We start from the raw sequence: 16208 nt of genomic DNA, 5'->3' as shown, positions 1-16208 counted from the left end.
GAGACCGACAGCCAACAAGCCGCGACGGTTCCTATCTCACGTCCGAGGCAAATGCACCTTAATCTGCTCGTTGGGGCAACTTTGGATCTGTCTCGCCCTCGCACTCTCCTTCATGGTTGTTGATTGGTTTTGCCTCTCGCGTTAAACCGCTCGCTCCTTTTCCCACTCTCGTTAAATCCTCCGGGCCCCATTTCTATTCTTCGCCATGCCGTCCTCAACCTTTGTTCGGGCGGTCCCCACTGCAGCCAGGCTCCATGTTTCTTATCCTTCTACAAAATCCTTGAGTCTAGCCCGCTTTCCTAGCTTGCCTCCAGCCACACGTTCTCTTCAGCGCCGCTATCAAACAGTCGGTATGTTCCATTTACCCGTCATCCGTTGTGGGCCATGTTGCTAACGGCTATGCCGGTGCTAAGGTACTGCACATATACAACCTCGGCCGCGCTCACGCCTTCGTCGCTTTCTCGGATTTGCATCCATCGCAACCTTCGCAGTTACTACCGGATTCCTGCTAGGCGCAGCAGGACAGTACCGCGATATCATGACCCTTCCAATTCCAACAGACGAGGAAACCCTTGTCGCATTCACCCCTTCCGATGAGTTAGCGCAGAGTGTTGAAGAGCACATTCACAACCATCCTCTTTCCGTATCGTTGCGGGAGGATCCTGCCTATACCGAATCGCGGCCGTACCTGAAGATTCCAGAGCAAATACGTAGCCGCAGCCTCACAGCCGGTACTCTCTCGAACTCAAAAGGCATTGTTGTCCCACCAGTTGTGTTCAGCAACAAAGAAACAAACACCTTGATATCTATCTTCTACCTTGGCCCCAACGTCTCCGGCCATCCAGGCATTGTCCACGGTGGGTTTCTAGCGACCCTATTGGACGAGGGCATGGGACGATGCGCTTTCCCTGTCTTACCGAATAAGGTCGGTGTGACTGCGAACTTGAACATCGACTACCGACGCCCGGCCATGGCCAGCTCTTATTTTGTCATGCGCGCGCAGGTAGTCAAGTCGGAAGGCCGCAAGGCTTGGATTGAGGCCCACATTGAGACTCTTCCCGAGGAGGGTCAGGAGCCCGTTGTGCTTGTTGAAGCCAAATCGCTGTTTGTAGAACCGAAACAGGCAGCTGCACTTGTATGTTCTTCATCAAAATATTCCCCATCCTCCAATGGACAAGGTTGTGGCTAACTATGTGATAGGGCGACAAGTTGCACAAATTTGCCAACTAGAGGTACCAGTCTTACCTCATACAATGGACATATAGACGGGCATTACAGTTAGTTGTTGTATTTGGGGATATTTGGATGAATTCGTTCTTGCACATAGCTTTTTAGAATACACTTAGACGAAGACTGGCTGGGTATCAGGATTGTTCTTCATAGTCTGTAATCCGGCTAAATTTACATATAATAATAGTATAATTTTCGTGGAAAATGGGTTTAGTTGTGTTTGAGCTGGCTGATACACCGTGGTGCTGCGGGCATCTACAGCCTTAGCGTCCCGACCGCCTCCGCCAACCACCGCAGCTCCGGGACGAGAACCCAACCAGACAGCTACCCACACTACATCACTCCAGCCCCGACTCCCAGCTTTCCATCCACCAGTGCTTCATGCCTGCTTGCCGGGCGCGGCGATAGCTTTCTTTTACCCCCTAACTCTCAGGCAAACCTGCCACCATGTCCAAGTCAGCCAAGTACCTCCTCATTTCTCTCCCCTCCTCCATCACTCCCTCCCACCACCGCGACGATGCTCTCGAAACCATCACATCCACCGTCGGTGCAGACAACGGCTCGGTCTCTCCCTTTCCGATTCCAGAATTCAAGATCGGTACTCTGGATGCTCTCGTGCAGCAAGCGGACGAGCTGGCTAAGCTAGAGGCTGCTTGCCAGGCCGTGGTTGGTAAGGTCGGCGATGCGTTGAAGAATGTCCTGGAGGGGGATGAGGCGCAGATTGAGAAGATGAAGACGGTGAATGATAGTATGTTGTCATCTTTGGCTCCGTCGACTTGATTATACTGCGGAGTGGGTGTTGACCTTGGTGATAGAACCCGTGGATCAGTATCTCCGAACGTTTTCATGGAATAAGGTCAAATACCGGGCTGACAAGTCGCTATCGGAATTGATTGACCTTCTACAAAAAGTGCGATTTGCGGCAACTTTATATCGCTTTTTACCAAGCTAACTCGTCGCAGGAAGCTGCTAGTATCGACACCGACCTCCGATCGAAATACTCCCAATACAACCAGATCAAGAATACCTTGGCCACCCTCCAACGGAAACAAACGTAACAATCCCCGACTTGCAGGCTTACGAACAAGTTTTAACTAACTGGACCAGGGGAAATCTATCTACCAAGTCCCTTGCTTCCGTTGTCGACCCCCGCAGCCTCGTTCAGGACTCCGAGTACATCGAAACGCACCTCGTTGCCGTTCCAACGCAGCAAGTGAAAGAATTCCTTAAGACTTACGAAACCGTAGCCCCCATGGTTGTTCCCCGCTCCGCAACCCTAGTAGCTGAAGACAACGAATTCACCCTGTACGGCGTCACGACATTCCGCAAGCACAGCACGGAGTTTGTGCACAGGTGCCGCGAACAGAAATGGATTCCCCGCGACTTCAAATACGTGGAAGGCGGAAAGGAAGAGGAGCGCAAGGAGGTCGAGCGCGTGGGTGGTGACGAACGCAAGCTCTGGGGCGAGACGCTGCGACTGGGTCGGACATCGTGGAGCGAGGCTGTTATGGTATGGGTTCATGTTCTTGTCCTCCGGGTGTTCGTCGAGACTGTGCTCCGGTACGGTCTTCCATTGGACTTTGTCTGCACGCTTGTCAAGGTACGTACCCCGCTGCACTGCCCAGAGAATCAAAAACTAAAACCCAGCAGACGCCGAGCTCAAAACAAGCCGACAAGGCCAAGAAGAACCTTGACGATAAGTATTCGTACCTAGCCGGAAATGCCTTCGGACGAGACAAGAAGGGCCGGGTTAAGAAGGAAGATCCAAACGAGATGCATGGGGTTGAGGGCGGTGGCGCAGAGTACACGGCCTATGTGTACTACGATTTTGAATTCAATTGATCCACCGGGATTGTTTTTTTGTCTATATCTACCTGGTTGGTTACTGAACCTGAATACCTGCATGTTGGTAGCGTACATATACCGTATACTGAGCCTGAATTGAGCAATTGATCCTTTCTACGCCACCATCACTAATACCCCGCTGGAACCACCATTGGAAATTATAGACGGCTTGTCTACAGAGAATCTCGTCAACGATCGCCATCCGTGCGTGGGATGAGGACAAGTCTTGGACTCTTGGAAAGTACCTGCGACCTGCGTACGTAAGTGCCGCCCCCCCGCGCTCGGAGGGAGCCCCGCCCCGCCAATCTTTGTCGGTGTCCCGCCCTATTTTTCTCGTCCCAGCCCGTCCTTCTACCTCTGCTTCTTTCTTTTCCTTCTTCTCTCCTTAACTTCTTTCCCTCCTCTCTATCTTCCTCAATCACACCGAGCCTCCCAGGAAGCCAGGTCAATCCCATCACACCTCCAAAATGGCCACGTACGCACCCCCCCACGCCCGAAACCACCAGCCCGTTTCACCAACTAACCAACCCCTTAGGAACATCACCTACCACGCCTCCGCCCTCACCCGCACAGAGCGCAGCAACCTGCGCAACCAGCGCGGCCTCACAATCTGGCTGACTGGTCTCTCCGCCTCCGGAAAGTCCACCATCGCCGTCGAGCTCGAGCACCAGCTGCTCCGCGAGCGCGGCGTCTCGGCCTACCGTCTAGACGGCGACAATGTCCGCTTCGGCCTGAACAAGGACCTGGGCTTCTCGGACGCTGACCGCAACGAGAACATCCGCCGCATTGCGGAGGTTGCGAAGCTCTTCGCCGACTCTGCCTCCATCGCCATCACCTCGTTCATCTCCCCCTTCCGCGCGGACCGTGACACTGCCCGCAAGCTGCACGAGGTCCCCACGCCTGGCGAGGAGACTGGCTTGCCGTTCGTTGAGGTCTACATTGATGTGCCGATTGAGGTTGCGGAGCAGCGGGACCCCAAGGGTCTGTACAAGAAGGCCCGTGAGGGTGTGATTAAGGAGTTCACTGGTATTAGCAGCCCTTATGAGGCGCCAGAGAAGGCGGAGGTTCACGTCAAGAACGTGGACTTGCCTGTGCAGGAGGCTGTTAAGCAGATTATCGCGTACCTGGACTCCCAGGGATACCTTCCTCCCAAGAAGGAATAGATGGGTTACCCTTCGGTTCTGTATTTTGCGAAAGACATATAGGTGTAGATAGTTTACTTTGCGTCTGTTGCGTGCGGGTTTTTATGGATCATTATGTCGCTGGATAGACATACGTGCAGATAGATGTTAAATACCAGTGTCTGTACATTTGATTGAGTACTACTTCCTATTAAATAGATTTGCCCAGTCCTCCACATCTAAATCTTATATGCACTTCTATACATAGCTCTATTTCCCACTCTCTGCAAGACTAATTACTTTCTTCGCCGCATCTTCAAAGCTATCAAACGCATGCAGCGGAAGCCCACTCTCAGCAATCTGCATCACAATCAAGTCAGTACACCTCCTCAACCCCTAAAACCACATATGCGTCTTATAAGAAAGAACTCACCAGCTTCTGTCCACTTTCCTCGTTCGTCCCCCTCAACCGCACAACAACAGGAACAGTCATCTCCAGATCCCGGAACGCCATAATGATGCCCTCCGCAATCATATCGCACCGCGTCAGGCCGCCGAAGATATTCACGAAGATGGCCTTCACACGCGCATCAGAGGTAATTATTCGGAACGAGGACTTGACGGTCTCGGAAGTCGCCTTGCCTCCTGTGTCGAGGAAGTTGGCGCAGTGTCCGCCGTGGATGGAGAGTGCGTCGACGGTGTTCATTGCTAGGCCGGCACCGTTGACTGTGGTGTTGTTAGCAAAGGATATTCAGTTGGCTGATGAGTATGCTTTGGCTTCCTTACCTAGGGTTCCGATACTGCCTTCTCCTTCCAATCTACAAAGTTTCAGGTTAGTTGCGGTTCCGTTGCACTGCACAGTGTAGATAAGGGATAAACATACTTGACGTAGACAATCCCGTCCTTCTCAGCTTCTACCTCCTCGGGTACTTCCTCCTTGGTGTTTCTAAGTTTATGGATATCTTCCTGCCGTCCCGAACTTCGGAATGCAGCGTCATCGAACCCGAATTTTGCACCGCGCACCTCCAAGGACTCGGATGTCCGCACCTCTAGTACGAAGGCCTCCTTCTGTTTGAAGATTTCCCAAAGCGCCTGAACGAGCTCCGCAAGTTTTGCGTGTGCTGCATTCGGAAGTTGTAGTTGGGAGGCAAGGGTTGCGATGATAGGGTCTGAAGCGCTAAATTTCTCTGTGGTGTATGCGAAAGGGAGACGGACAGAGCTTCCAGGCTCGAAGCCAGCAGACGACGAGGCGATTAGCCCAGGCGTAAGGGCCGTCCTGTCAATTGTGAGGGATAGGTGAAGGTCTGAGGGTGATTCGGTGCCCTCGTTGACAGGGATAGCCTTTTGCTTAAGGATGTCGAGAGCTTGGGATTGCTTGATGTATAGACTTCGGGATTGCATTTTCTGGAGCGGCATTTGTCCGTGTCTGGGAGTGGGTGTGGGCCGTCTCATTGTGTGCAGGCCTCTTTTCTGTGTTCCGAAGGTGAAAGGCTGCGGTTGTTAGCATTTCTAGATCTTCAAGTATTTCAGATGAGCACTTACGCCTGACCCTAGAGCGCTAGACCGGTTGTTGCTGAGAAGGGTTCTCATGCCCTCACCAAACTTTTCTGGGTGGTTCACCATGACTGCACCTGCACGCTCAAGAGCATTATACTTCTCCTCTGGTCCTGGCTCTCCAGGGGCAGTCCAAGCCCCTGCATGGCCCATGATCCGGCCAGGAGGAGCTTGTCGGCCACCGACTAGAGCCATGATCGGTCTTCGCCGTTAGTATGCATGTACTTCAAGGCAAAAATTCGAGCACATACTTCGGGTTCGCGGTTCTGCGGCGGTAATCCGTAATCCATTCTGCTGCATCCATTTCGGCTGTTCCACCGATCTCACCTACCAGTATGATCCCCTCGGTATCTGGATCTTCTTCAAATATCTTGAGGGCATCGACAAAGTTGGTACCTGCGAGGGGATCTCCTCCCATGCTGATACAAAGACTCTGGCCCAGTCCGGCACGCGTAGTAGAGGCAACAGTCTCGTAGCTCAGAGTGCCTGACTTTGCGACGATACCTACATTTCCAGGTGCGAAACAAGGTAGCGGTTGGAATCCAATGCGACATTTCCCAATTGCAGAGATGATACCGGGGCAGTTTGCCCCGACGAGTCGTGTTTTGGACTGAGTCTTGAGGATTGAGTGGAGCTATTTAGTCGATGAGTATGTGATCAGTAATGTTGGGGAGATGAGGACCGTCGTACACGGAGGATGTCATGGAGCGGAACGTGCTCTGCTACTGCAACGACCAGCGGGATCTCAGCCTCGATGGCTTCTTCAATTGCCTTTGCTGTTTGGTTTCCTGGCACGTATATTGCCGAGGCATCTGGTTTGGCTCGCTCTTGCGCCTGTCATGGGTGTATGAGTGTTGAACTTCAGAAATAATAGAGGCATCGGAGTCCGCACCGCCTTAACTGAGGGGAAAACAGGAAGTCCAAGGTGCTCGCCCTCCACGCCAGGCTTTACACCTCCGACAATCTTCGTCCCCCATTCTAGAGACTCCTTTACATTCGCCGTTGCCTAGCTAGTCAGTATGTTCCGGTGTTGCTGATTTCAATCTGGATGATACCTGTCGGCCTGCAACATCGTAAGAATAGTGTAAAGAGCATCCGGTATCGGCGATGCATACCTGTAAACCCCTGGAACAGAACTCTCGTGTGTGCACCGATCTTAAGATTTGGAAGTGTATCTGCATAGTCGCCGCGCCGTGACGAACTGGAAAAGTGCTTGGCTTGCCTTACTGAGGCTCGCAGAAGTGGCGTTCTCTGCACCCGCACAGTTAACGAGCACAACCCGGGCATTGCGAAGCGTAAATAGACAAGGCAAAATGGCGCTGGAAGTGAGCTCTCATAAACCAAGGATAAGTACCAAGTTACACAAGCAAGCTAATGACGAAACAAGAACAATTGAGCCCCAGGTGCAGTATAAGAGGCCTCGGGGAGAATAAACCTAGGGAAATCTGGGGTCTTAAAGACGAACCTCAGTGCCGGTCTCGGGCTTCTTGCCGAATCCTTCCGAGATTTCGAGAGAGCGAACCTCGACAGCGATTGGCCTTCTCGGAAACTGAGCACTGGCTCACTCTCGGAGCGATAGTCACCCGCTGCACACGTGTTGCCGCGCAAGTTCCCTTTGACACTGCAAGCGGGTCCAAATAGCCGTTTTGCTCCCATATCACCGCCTGTCGAACAGGGGAACACACGGCTGCTTGATCCAAATAGCCGAGCACTCAGTAAACCCAGCATTGTGCAGAGATACCTGTAGTAGCATGCAAGTAGACCACAGCATGATACAACAACAGACTCAATCTGTCAAAGCTTAGCAAGTTAGCATCATCTATAGCATGTGGTGTGCACATGCAATCTTTGGGCTCTCTTCCGCCATCCCTTGGGACGTTGATCTCGGTCGACGAGCGATCGACCTGCTCTGCGGTCGCTCTGAGCCCAGAATTCAAGCCAACGCTCAATCCGGCGAAATGAACCCCCAATCATGGAGCTGTCAACTCCATCCTCTTTCCTCCATCCCAATCACGAGACCCAACCAAACAAGGCGGGGTTGAACTGAAACGCGGCAAACTCCAGACTGACGCCATACATTATTTCACCCTTGACTATTAATAAACTACACCCACATATCGACACGGTCCAGACATTGGGCCTCAAGGTCGTTACTCCGTTTAAGAAGTGCTTGCTGAGATGGCTTCGAAGCCCACGTCGGGCGCAAAGGGTTTGTTCTGTCTTTCATTCTCCTTCTGTTCTCTCTCTCGTTTAACTTGCTTTGTCGCTTGACATCTTGCCTATTCCCGAGCTGTTATACATACCTACACCGTACATACTTTTTTTATAATCCAGGAAATCCCTGCTGATAATCATTCCCAATGCCCACAGCCGCAAGTCCAAGTCCAACCTCAGCAGCAACAGCAACCTCCGAGCTCCAATCCTCCCTCCGCGAGCTCCACATCGGCGAAAAGACCTCCTCCATCCCCGACATCCCGCGTCCAAAGATAACAACCGCCTCTCTCAACACCGCCGCTCCCGTACCCAAGAAAAAGAAGGCCCCTGTCGTCGTCGACTCCTGGGAAGATGAGCTCGACGAATCCTCACCTACGGAGTCCGCCCAGGGCGAGGTTGATCCGGGCTCGGCGACGTCCAATTTCGCGGAATCAGATACCAGCCTGGGTACTTCGCCCGCTGTAGCGGAGGGGCCGCTCGATCCCCCTCCTACGCCCATCTCGCCACAGACGTCTCGGCCTTGGGTTGCTGCGACGGGCGGGTATGGAGGGCCGGCGTCCAGATCTAGATCTACGTCTGCGCCGCGCGACCCGAATCGGCGGCCGGAGAAGCAGACTGCTGTTGCGGGGAGGTTGATTGCTGGGGCGTTGGGGATCCGGGCACCCAAGCGGACAGAGGAACAGCGGGCGTATGATCGGTCTGTGAAGGAGCAGGAGATTAGACGACGGAATAAGGAGAGAGAGGAGGCGGCCAAACTAAAAGAGGAGGAGGAGAAGGTGAAGGCTTCTGTTTGGGATGATTAAATACCTTGTCGGCTGTTTGTTTTTGTTTGCTGCGGTTATGTTCCGTCTTCATTTACAGTGCATTTGTCGATTGAAGGTAATGTGGAGTTGAACCGTCCTTGTATGTAATATTTTGGAGGGTGGAGTTTTGATTTTCAGGCGTAACATATCATGTATACTCATACAAGGGAGGCATGATTGTAGACGATGTTGCGATCATGTCATTATTCGAAGATAATATGAAAGACACTAGCATAACGCATATGCGCCAACACTGGCCTCCCGATCTATCGAAAAAGAGGATAAAATAAAGGAAGCAATCATAAGTAGAGAATGCAAACAGTCCGTTGTATCTTTTTTCCCATTATGTCGTGACTCCCTCGTCATCAAAGCTAGAAAACCATTCCAAATCAGAAGAAATCCCCCCGTTTTGAGCCAAGATCAAATACTAGCATCGACCACACTATGGCTCATCTCCGAAACGACACGAGAGGACATAACGCCCGAACGGAAAACGCTGCAGCCGCGACGGGAAATGTGTGGATCGAGTCGTAGATATCGTCGTCGAAAGACAGTGCGCCCACCTAACCTCCGATCTGCTCTTGGTGGACTTCGAGAGTGTCACCATCCGCCATATCCAACTAGAAAGGGGGAAAGAGTCAGCCACATGAACTCATATTGTGAATTTAAGATTCGTGCATGAAGGGTTCAATCAGACATACAGTTTCAGGCGTATCCTCTGGTCTCACTCGGGTGCCGTCAAAAAGGAAACGGACAGTGGAGGCCTGCTTCCCTTGCCTTTCACAGAAGGCATCCATGAGTTTCTTCAGCTGGGTCGACCGCTTGATCTTGAAGAAAACCTCATTGTTGTTATCGGTGACCTTGATGTTGAGGTGCTCGGCAGCGCCAGCTGGGGCCTCGCCTCCTTGTGGTGTATCGGACATAATTGCGGTGTTTCCTGTAAATGTGGCTGCGAGAGGCGGATATTGGCTTGGGAGGAGTCTGTAAGCTGTTTGTTAGTCTCGTTATCGGCTGAACGTAATGCGACCCGGTGCGGGGTACGATATGGAGGTCGAATGGGTTGGGGGTGTACTAACAGAACTTCTGAAGTGTCACGATAAAAAGGCCACGGGTTGAAGAGACTGTTGGTGTAAAGGATCAAGGTAGAGAAGGAAGCAGAAGAGGGTGTAAATGGGATTAATGTCGGAAGCGATGAGACGGTGATCAAATGCCCCCACCAGTGAAGAGCAGCGGAAAATCTATTCTGCGGCGCAAGCCAGCTTGGATGCAGGTGAATGAAGGTATGGAGCTTCAAGTGATTCTGCACTTACCAATCCTAGCCTACTAAAAGCTTTGTCTCTTCCTCAGCTTGAATTAATGTAAGTTTCTCTTTGGATATCTTTGCTTTGTCTTATCTTCACCTCACATCCAGTAAATGTTGCTAACAATGTTGAAGTGCTCCATTACATCATGGTAAGAAGCAGATTTATATCTGGATAAAACGGATAATAACATCCAGTTCTACAGGGCGGGTTAAAAGAAGATATAGCATTTGATCCTCCCTGCCACCCGCGAGCAGTATGGTCTCATTTTCCTTTGATTGCCTTTCAACCATTGCTGACCATACTCAGTGCGCCATCCAAGGTAGATTTCCCGAACCATGGCACATATCGACCAGGCATTAACAGCTACAGCGTGCTTGACCAAGAACTCCTACCAAGAGGAAAAGTGTCAGGCTCAGATAAACGCATTGTATGAATGCTGCAACGCGTTTTACGAGCAAAAAGGCGACGACGCGAAGACTCCGAGCTGCCCCAAACCCAACCTGCTCAAACTCAAGATGAAGCAGCGTGGACAAGAAACTTAGCTCTTCGCCTACGTTTTCCTTCTTGTTATATAGATACGACGTACATACTAGACCTCGCGAGTGAATATATCGAGACCAGACGCTTTGTTTGACTGGTATCAAGTTGGCGTATTGAATGCTACACAGCTGCGGAGTGTGTTGTAACAATTCCCTTGCAGTCTGGGCTCCCATGTAAAGTGAAGAGCAAGACTAGTTGTAAGAACTGCTGAATTGTTCTAAGACAATCTTGAGCACGCGAGAGGCCGATTGACCTGAACGAAGATTGAAAACGCTCGTTCCGAGACTCTAATGATTGCCTAATTGACATTGAAGAAGAAAAGGAAAAAAGAAGAAGAGCGGCAGAAAATCCGAGAGATTTTTTAAGGCGTGGAGTGCACAACGCTAGTCCAGTTGTGGTCTAGTGTTTTGCCGACCAAAACAGCGCGCTGGGCCAACAAGAATTCATGCGGTGACAACGCAAAGAGGCAGAAACACAGTCGCGCAGCTGCATTTTGCTTCTTCCCAGCCCATTGCTGGGAGTTTTCTCTTTTCATCATCGTCTAGCTCATGGCTCCCCTGAGTAGAGCCGCCGGGTCCGCCGGCCCTATTTCTGGCTTCACGTCATTCAGTGTGAGTATTGTTTTTTTGAGCTCAGTTCTTCGTTGGGCGCCTCTAACACACGGTCTCTTTGTCCTGCAGAACCAACAGCCACCAAACAATACCGAAATTATCGAGATCGATGACGATGACGATGAGCCCATGGATGAGGAGGAAGTAGTAGAGGAGGACGAAGACGATGACGAAGAAATGGATGGAGATGAGAACGGAGAGTTCGAGGAAGATGCCCCCGATATGAATGGCAGCGAATCACCTCTTGACCTTCCCGGAGCTCCAAATGGGCAAAGTAGGCCTCTTGTACACGAGCTTCGATACATCACTGACCGTGCTGCAGATGGGTTCGATGCTGCCTCCGAGTTCTTCACCTCAGCAGGCGCACAGCAGGCCTTGCACCCCCTCCGTCGAACTGCCGACCGTGTTACGCGCCAAATAGAAGCATTCGCGGAAAAGCTGGACCGTTTCAGACAAAAGGACAACCGCGCTGACGAATTGGGGAGTTACCAGGCTGTCTACAACTTGGTGAAGGGATACCAGACCATTGCGCAAGATGCAATCCATGACATTTCTAAGCAGGAGACGCTGAAGAAAGCGAAAGGAGGTTGGGGCTTCAACCAAACCAACGGTACCTCTCAGGCCGATGCGAAAACCGAAGAAGAACTGCAACGGTTACAGTTGGAAGCAAGCACTTGGCAGCTTCTGCTTAACCTTATCAGTGTCGACGACCCTCCTAGCAGGGCAAGCTTCCAGAAATCACAAGAGACTGTATTTCAAAAACTGCATCGATATTCGTCGGATCGTGAAGTATGGGATCAGTTCATGAAGGCGGATCAATACGCGGTGGAATGTGTTCTTACGCTGAAGTGGTTGGAATATACTGCGCGAAACTCTGTCCTAGATATCGACTCTTTAATATCAGAACTAGAGGCGCAGGCTGAGAGAGGACAAGGTTCATGGACTCATGGATGGCTATACACCAAGGAAACTATCAAGGGACAAAAGCGACTGCGTGCCTGGCCTCAACCTCTCGAGCCTAATGACCCAGGAATTACAGCTTCATTGCTAACCTCTGAACAATCCGAACCGCTGGTTACGCAATTGGATCCCGACGCCGTTACCCGTCAAAAACAGAACCTCCAACGAAAGGATCAGTACTACGAGCGTGCTACGTGGATGACTTGCTGGAAAATGCTTAGGCAAGGGGAGAACTGGAGTAAAATCAGGGAATGGGCCTCAGATCGACTAGAGAGCTGGCGCGCAATTAGTATCTGCGGTTCCAACGTTGATCCAAATTCAGGCGGAGACACGCCTATTGACGATTCAACAACACGGATGATGAACTGGCGCTCTCAAGATTCCTGGAGGGCCGCTTGCTCAAGTCTGGCGCGAGACTCCAAGACCGAAGATTTCGAGCGTGCTGTTTACGGGCTGTTGTGCGGCGAGTCCGAAGCGGCCTTCAAGGTGTGCCAGAGCTGGGACGACTATCTGTACGTCTACTTCAACAATGTCGTCCTATCCCGTTACAGGGGGTTCTGCAAGCAATTCCAACGAAAGCTCAGCCATTCTCCTACGAGCCCAATGGTTTTTACGCCTGAACCTGCGGGCTACGCAGAATTCAATAAGTTTGTGCAATACACCAGGGGCCATGAGCGTATCGGAGGCGAGGCTCGAAACCCCTACCGTACAATTCAAGCTGCGATCCTGGGTAAAGGATATGATTTTTTCTTCGCATCCTTGGCCGCGGCAGTTTCGCAAGCAGCTATCAATAGGAATCAGCCTTCATTTATACCCGATCTGTCACCGAACTACGTTGATGATTCTCTCCTCATTGCGGCTGAGGATAGTGATGCTTTGAGGATTGCTACTCATCTCTTTATTATCGCCAACTCCATCGGCTATGTGCGAAGTGATACTCAATTCTATGACATCGCGACTGTGAATATAATAGGGTATATTGCCAACCTGGAGGAAGCTCGCCTCCCTGAGCTGATTCCGCTCTATGCCTGCCGTCTTCCCGAACACGTGTTGTATTCTGTGCTTGGCGATGTTCTGATCGAGATAGTTGACCCTAGAGAAAGGAGATATCAAGTTCAGATGATGCACAAGTACGATATTGACATCGAAGCGGTTATTCGTGAACAGTGGGCGACGGTTACATCCGGGGAATCTGCTATTGATCATTCAAGGACTCTCAAGCAGTTCCCGAAGGTCGTGACCCGCAAGGATGGGAACCGCGAGCTGGTTCCTGTCAAACATGATTTTATCGGAACAGACCTTTCAAGGAAAGACGAGAAGATCATACGTAGTCTGGAATGGCTTCGTTATGTCGACGGGCAATGGGGTCGAATCTGCTTCCTTGGGGCAACGCTTTACCGGAAGTTCTACAGTAAGTTTCTTCACCTTCTGTTGTCGAATAGTTGCTAACACTTCTAAAAGTTACTGGTAGACTCCCTGCAGCTAGGGAACTCAGTAGGCGAATGCGACTATCGGACATTTCCCGGGAATCTTTCGGGTTCGATATCACTGATTTCGCTATGGACTATGAGGATGAGTTAGATATCGGCACCCCAGAACCTTCCAGCCCTTCCAAAGCACGAGCATACGGGCACAAGCGGAATAAATCTAGCAGTAACAGCTTGCCGTCGACTGCTCAAACCAGACTTCTTTGCGCACAGTCGCGGACTATGCGTGACCTAGAACAACTCATCCTTGCCTTCGACGCATTGGAGAGGTTCGCTGGCGTATGTGAGAAAATTGATAACAGCAAACGCCGACGCGACTCGGGAACCATCAAGAATCTCCTTGCGGAACTGCAGGATGCGCTAGACGGAGTCAGCATGCATATTGATGCAGTCCTCTACGACTGGCTAATCAGCGGCCAGAACGGTAAGCACTTCGCCTCAATGTCCTGTTTCAAACCACACCCACTAACTAAAACCTATAGACGAAGAACAAGCCGAACTAGAAGAAATCCGCAACACCTACATACCCGAACTCTTCCTCGATTACCACAGCGCCCTATATTACTCAGCACATGTCATTAGCAGCGAGATTCTAGTCCAGTGCATGAACCTCGCCATGCAAGTCGCTGAAAATGAACTGCTGACGCGCGCCTTCGTAGCGTCGCGCCGGATGGCTGAGCTGACGGACGCGTTGGCGCTCTCGAGTAAGGCGATGATTAATGCGCGGGCGAAGCCCGACACGAAGCTTTTGGGCGGCGAGTCGCTCGCCATTTGGAATGTGGAGGCGCCCATGGATGAAGAGGATATGATGATGCTTCGTGAGGCGCGGTAAGGGCCTAATTGATTGCTTACTTTACTTGCATAGCCGCACCGCTACTGTGCCCGCTAAACTGGAGTGCCACCGCTCTTTACTCAGGAGGTACGAAGACACTAAGAGTGGCAGTACGTACGTATATATGTATGTACTATCAATTTCAGCATGGATGGATTGTACATTACCAACAATGTTTCTATTTTGACTTGTACCGTTTCCTTTTTCTTATCTCTTTTGTATTTCCACCACTTACATGCTTGTCTCCTTTTGTTGCTGTCTCTCTTGACCTAGTGGGATGTCTTGGAGGGACTGGTATGGATGGATGGGAGATTCATTACACTTGCATTAGGACAGGGTTTTAGGAGTGATACAAGGTGTTTTCTATAATAGGATACAAGCTGAGAAACCGAATATGGAGCTTAGAGGTTTATTTGCCGCATTTCCTTGGCTATTTCTTGACTGTCTTAGATATTTATGGTGTAGATTGATACGGATCTATCTATAGTAGCTGGCCCAATAACGTCTGTTTATAGTTCTGCTCGATTGCATGGATAATAATTATAACCACGGCACGGCTGGGAGCTGGCCAAGATACCGCCTGGACCAGGTTCGAAAACTACTCCGGACAAGGTCTTGCCCGGGATCCAGCTGTTTTCACACTCTCGATGTTTGATTGGTAACCGAACATCTTCCGATCAAGAACAATCACTCGCCGTTTCACTTGAATCAGGATCGGGCCAGATGTAATAGCCTCGGACACCGGAGTGTATCTTAAAACGGAGATACTCCGTTGTACGCCTTGATATGGGGGTTTGGAGTCAGCAAATTCACCTATCAGGTTTGAGGTTGTCCGGGATTAAGCTGAAGAGGTCGGAATACACGTCATGTTGGTCGTGGCCATGGGGATAGACCAGGATTGGCGGTAATGATTTCTTGAATGCTCGTGATTCTTGTTTTTCTTTGAAGTCCTCGAGACCAGAGCTCTCAGAATTCAAGGACTTCACACTTGGCATCGACAAACAAGGAGACTGGTCCCGAGGCGCGTTGCATGATCGTCACTACTGGCCCGAAAGACGGATCCCCAGACGATTCCTTGCACGGGTAGGATTGTATTATTGTTTGACCGTTGTCTCCAGAATTGAAGTGAAGCGATCGCGCAGAGCCAAATATCCATGCCAAATCAGGCAGTAGAGTTCCTTGACCATCACAAACTAGAGAAAGCCAAAGTCTTGACTGCAAGCAGGGATTAATTACTTGTAACCAATAACGGATGGGCATCAAAAAGGGACGATTTGAGAGGGAAGGCGAGAAGAAGAAATGAAGTGGGGATACGCATGCACAGCCTCCGCCAAGCGCCGAATCCAGAGCACTATTTCTTTGCCAACTCTCAAGTCGTCCGGTCGTCAGCAGAATTCATTTCTCATTAGAATTATTAATTGGCTGAAGTCGAGAAGAAAAGAGGGTCAATGATTTGCGAGATTAATACCTGCGTGAATGCGTGGCTTGTTAATTTTCAGGGTTTTTGCAGATGCAGGCCAGCTGGCAGTGGCCCTCGTATCCAACCCTTGGAGACTCGATAACATTATTTTTTGTTGGCTCAAAGCTGGGTTTTGGGGAATCACGAATCAGAGCCATCCATTCTTCAAGCTGTCATCGAGAAGTCATTGACTGAGCAACCATAACACAAGGGCCGGGAAAAGGGAGTCTGGACTTGCAGCAAGAAGG

At 50.8% G+C, this 16208-nt stretch overlaps 9 protein-coding genes across 9 annotated transcripts; 7 read left to right on the top strand and 2 right to left on the bottom strand.

The window, feature by feature from the left end:
• Window positions 1-205: 205 nt before the first annotated feature.
• On the top strand, window positions 206-1230 carry ASPVEDRAFT_79168 (PaaI family thioesterase; the record flags this gene model as incomplete). Its single annotated transcript, XM_040816659.1, has 3 exons — window positions 206-350; window positions 414-1135; window positions 1201-1230. The coding sequence occupies 3 exons, from the start codon at window positions 206-208 to the stop codon at window positions 1228-1230; spliced, it is 897 nt and encodes a 298-aa protein (XP_040663213.1).
• Window positions 1231-1536: 306 nt separating this feature from the next.
• On the top strand, window positions 1537-3214 carry ASPVEDRAFT_36862 (H(+)-transporting V1 sector ATPase subunit C). Its single transcript, XM_040811311.1, has 5 exons — window positions 1537-1978; window positions 2046-2140; window positions 2193-2284; window positions 2338-2830; window positions 2881-3214. The coding sequence occupies exons 1-5, from the start codon at window positions 1678-1680 to the stop codon at window positions 3070-3072; spliced, it is 1173 nt and encodes a 390-aa protein (XP_040663212.1). The 5' UTR covers window positions 1537-1677; the 3' UTR covers window positions 3073-3214.
• Window positions 3215-3307: 93 nt separating this feature from the next.
• Window positions 3308-4425, top strand: ASPVEDRAFT_293252 (adenylyl-sulfate kinase). Its single transcript, XM_040810211.1, has 2 exons — window positions 3308-3550; window positions 3611-4425. The coding sequence occupies exons 1-2, from the start codon at window positions 3543-3545 to the stop codon at window positions 4236-4238; spliced, it is 636 nt and encodes a 211-aa protein (XP_040663211.1). The 5' UTR covers window positions 3308-3542; the 3' UTR covers window positions 4239-4425.
• Window positions 4426-4466: 41 nt separating this feature from the next.
• ASPVEDRAFT_24404 (putative succinyl-CoA synthetase subunit alpha) lies at window positions 4467-7037 on the bottom strand (the record flags this gene model as incomplete). The annotated part of the gene is made up of 10 exons (XM_040809668.1): window positions 4467-4556; window positions 4630-4922; window positions 4983-5014; window positions 5080-5687; window positions 5739-5952; window positions 6002-6384; window positions 6441-6584; window positions 6643-6756; window positions 6806-6813; window positions 6866-7037. 10 exons carry the CDS (start codon window positions 7035-7037, stop codon window positions 4467-4469), a joined length of 2058 nt encoding a protein of 685 aa, XP_040663210.1.
• Window positions 7038-7466: 429 nt separating this feature from the next.
• Window positions 7467-8211, top strand: ASPVEDRAFT_36860 (uncharacterized protein). Its single transcript, XM_040811310.1, has 2 exons — window positions 7467-7959; window positions 8121-8211. The coding sequence occupies exon 1, from the start codon at window positions 7577-7579 to the stop codon at window positions 7790-7792; it is 216 nt and encodes a 71-aa protein (XP_040663209.1). The 5' UTR covers window positions 7467-7576; the 3' UTR covers window positions 7793-7959; window positions 8121-8211.
• ASPVEDRAFT_49452 (uncharacterized protein) lies at window positions 8111-8767 on the top strand (the record flags this gene model as incomplete). Its single annotated transcript, XM_040814165.1, has 1 exon — window positions 8111-8767. One exon carries the CDS (start codon window positions 8111-8113, stop codon window positions 8765-8767), a length of 657 nt encoding a protein of 218 aa, XP_040663208.1.
• A 563-nt stretch (window positions 8768-9330) lies between these two features.
• Window positions 9331-9690, bottom strand: ASPVEDRAFT_120179 (SUMO family protein SMT3; the record flags this gene model as incomplete). Its single annotated transcript, XM_040805774.1, has 2 exons — window positions 9331-9387; window positions 9469-9690. 2 exons carry the CDS (start codon window positions 9688-9690, stop codon window positions 9331-9333), a joined length of 279 nt encoding a protein of 92 aa, XP_040663207.1.
• A 395-nt stretch (window positions 9691-10085) lies between these two features.
• Window positions 10086-10727, top strand: ASPVEDRAFT_36859 (uncharacterized protein). The gene is made up of 6 exons (XM_040811309.1): window positions 10086-10127; window positions 10170-10173; window positions 10206-10219; window positions 10274-10324; window positions 10378-10390; window positions 10441-10727. The coding sequence occupies exons 3-6, from the start codon at window positions 10217-10219 to the stop codon at window positions 10611-10613; spliced, it is 240 nt and encodes a 79-aa protein (XP_040663206.1). The 5' UTR covers window positions 10086-10127; window positions 10170-10173; window positions 10206-10216; the 3' UTR covers window positions 10614-10727.
• A 432-nt stretch (window positions 10728-11159) lies between these two features.
• ASPVEDRAFT_49450 (nucleoporin Nup84/Nup107 family protein) lies at window positions 11160-14501 on the top strand (the record flags this gene model as incomplete). The annotated part of the gene is made up of 4 exons (XM_040814164.1): window positions 11160-11222; window positions 11292-13593; window positions 13644-14093; window positions 14152-14501. 4 exons carry the CDS (start codon window positions 11160-11162, stop codon window positions 14499-14501), a joined length of 3165 nt encoding a protein of 1054 aa, XP_040663205.1.
• Window positions 14502-16208: the final 1707 nt, after the last annotated feature.

The sequence above is a fragment of the Aspergillus versicolor genome (genome assembly GCF_001890125.1).
Source record: "Aspergillus versicolor CBS 583.65 unplaced genomic scaffold ASPVEscaffold_1, whole genome shotgun sequence".
NCBI lineage: Eukaryota > Fungi > Ascomycota > Eurotiomycetes > Eurotiales > Aspergillaceae > Aspergillus > Aspergillus versicolor.
The sequence above is the reverse complement of the archived record's forward strand: the minus strand, read 5'-3'. Positions and strand labels throughout refer to the sequence as shown.

Coding starts and splice junctions, on each gene's coding strand:
- ASPVEDRAFT_36862 (XM_040811311.1), top strand. CDS start 1,678: ATGTCCAAGTCAGCCAAGTACCTCCTCATTTCTCTCCCCTCCTCCATC. Junction 1,979..2,045: donor GATGAAGACGGTGAATGATA/GTATGTTGTCAT, acceptor CCTTGGTGATAG/AACCCGTGGATCAGTATCTC. Junction 2,285..2,337: donor ACCCTCCAACGGAAACAAAC/GTAACAATCCCC, acceptor TAACTGGACCAG/GGGAAATCTATCTACCAAGT.
- ASPVEDRAFT_36860 (XM_040811310.1), top strand. CDS start 7,577: ATGTGGTGTGCACATGCAATCTTTGGGCTCTCTTCCGCCATCCCTTGG.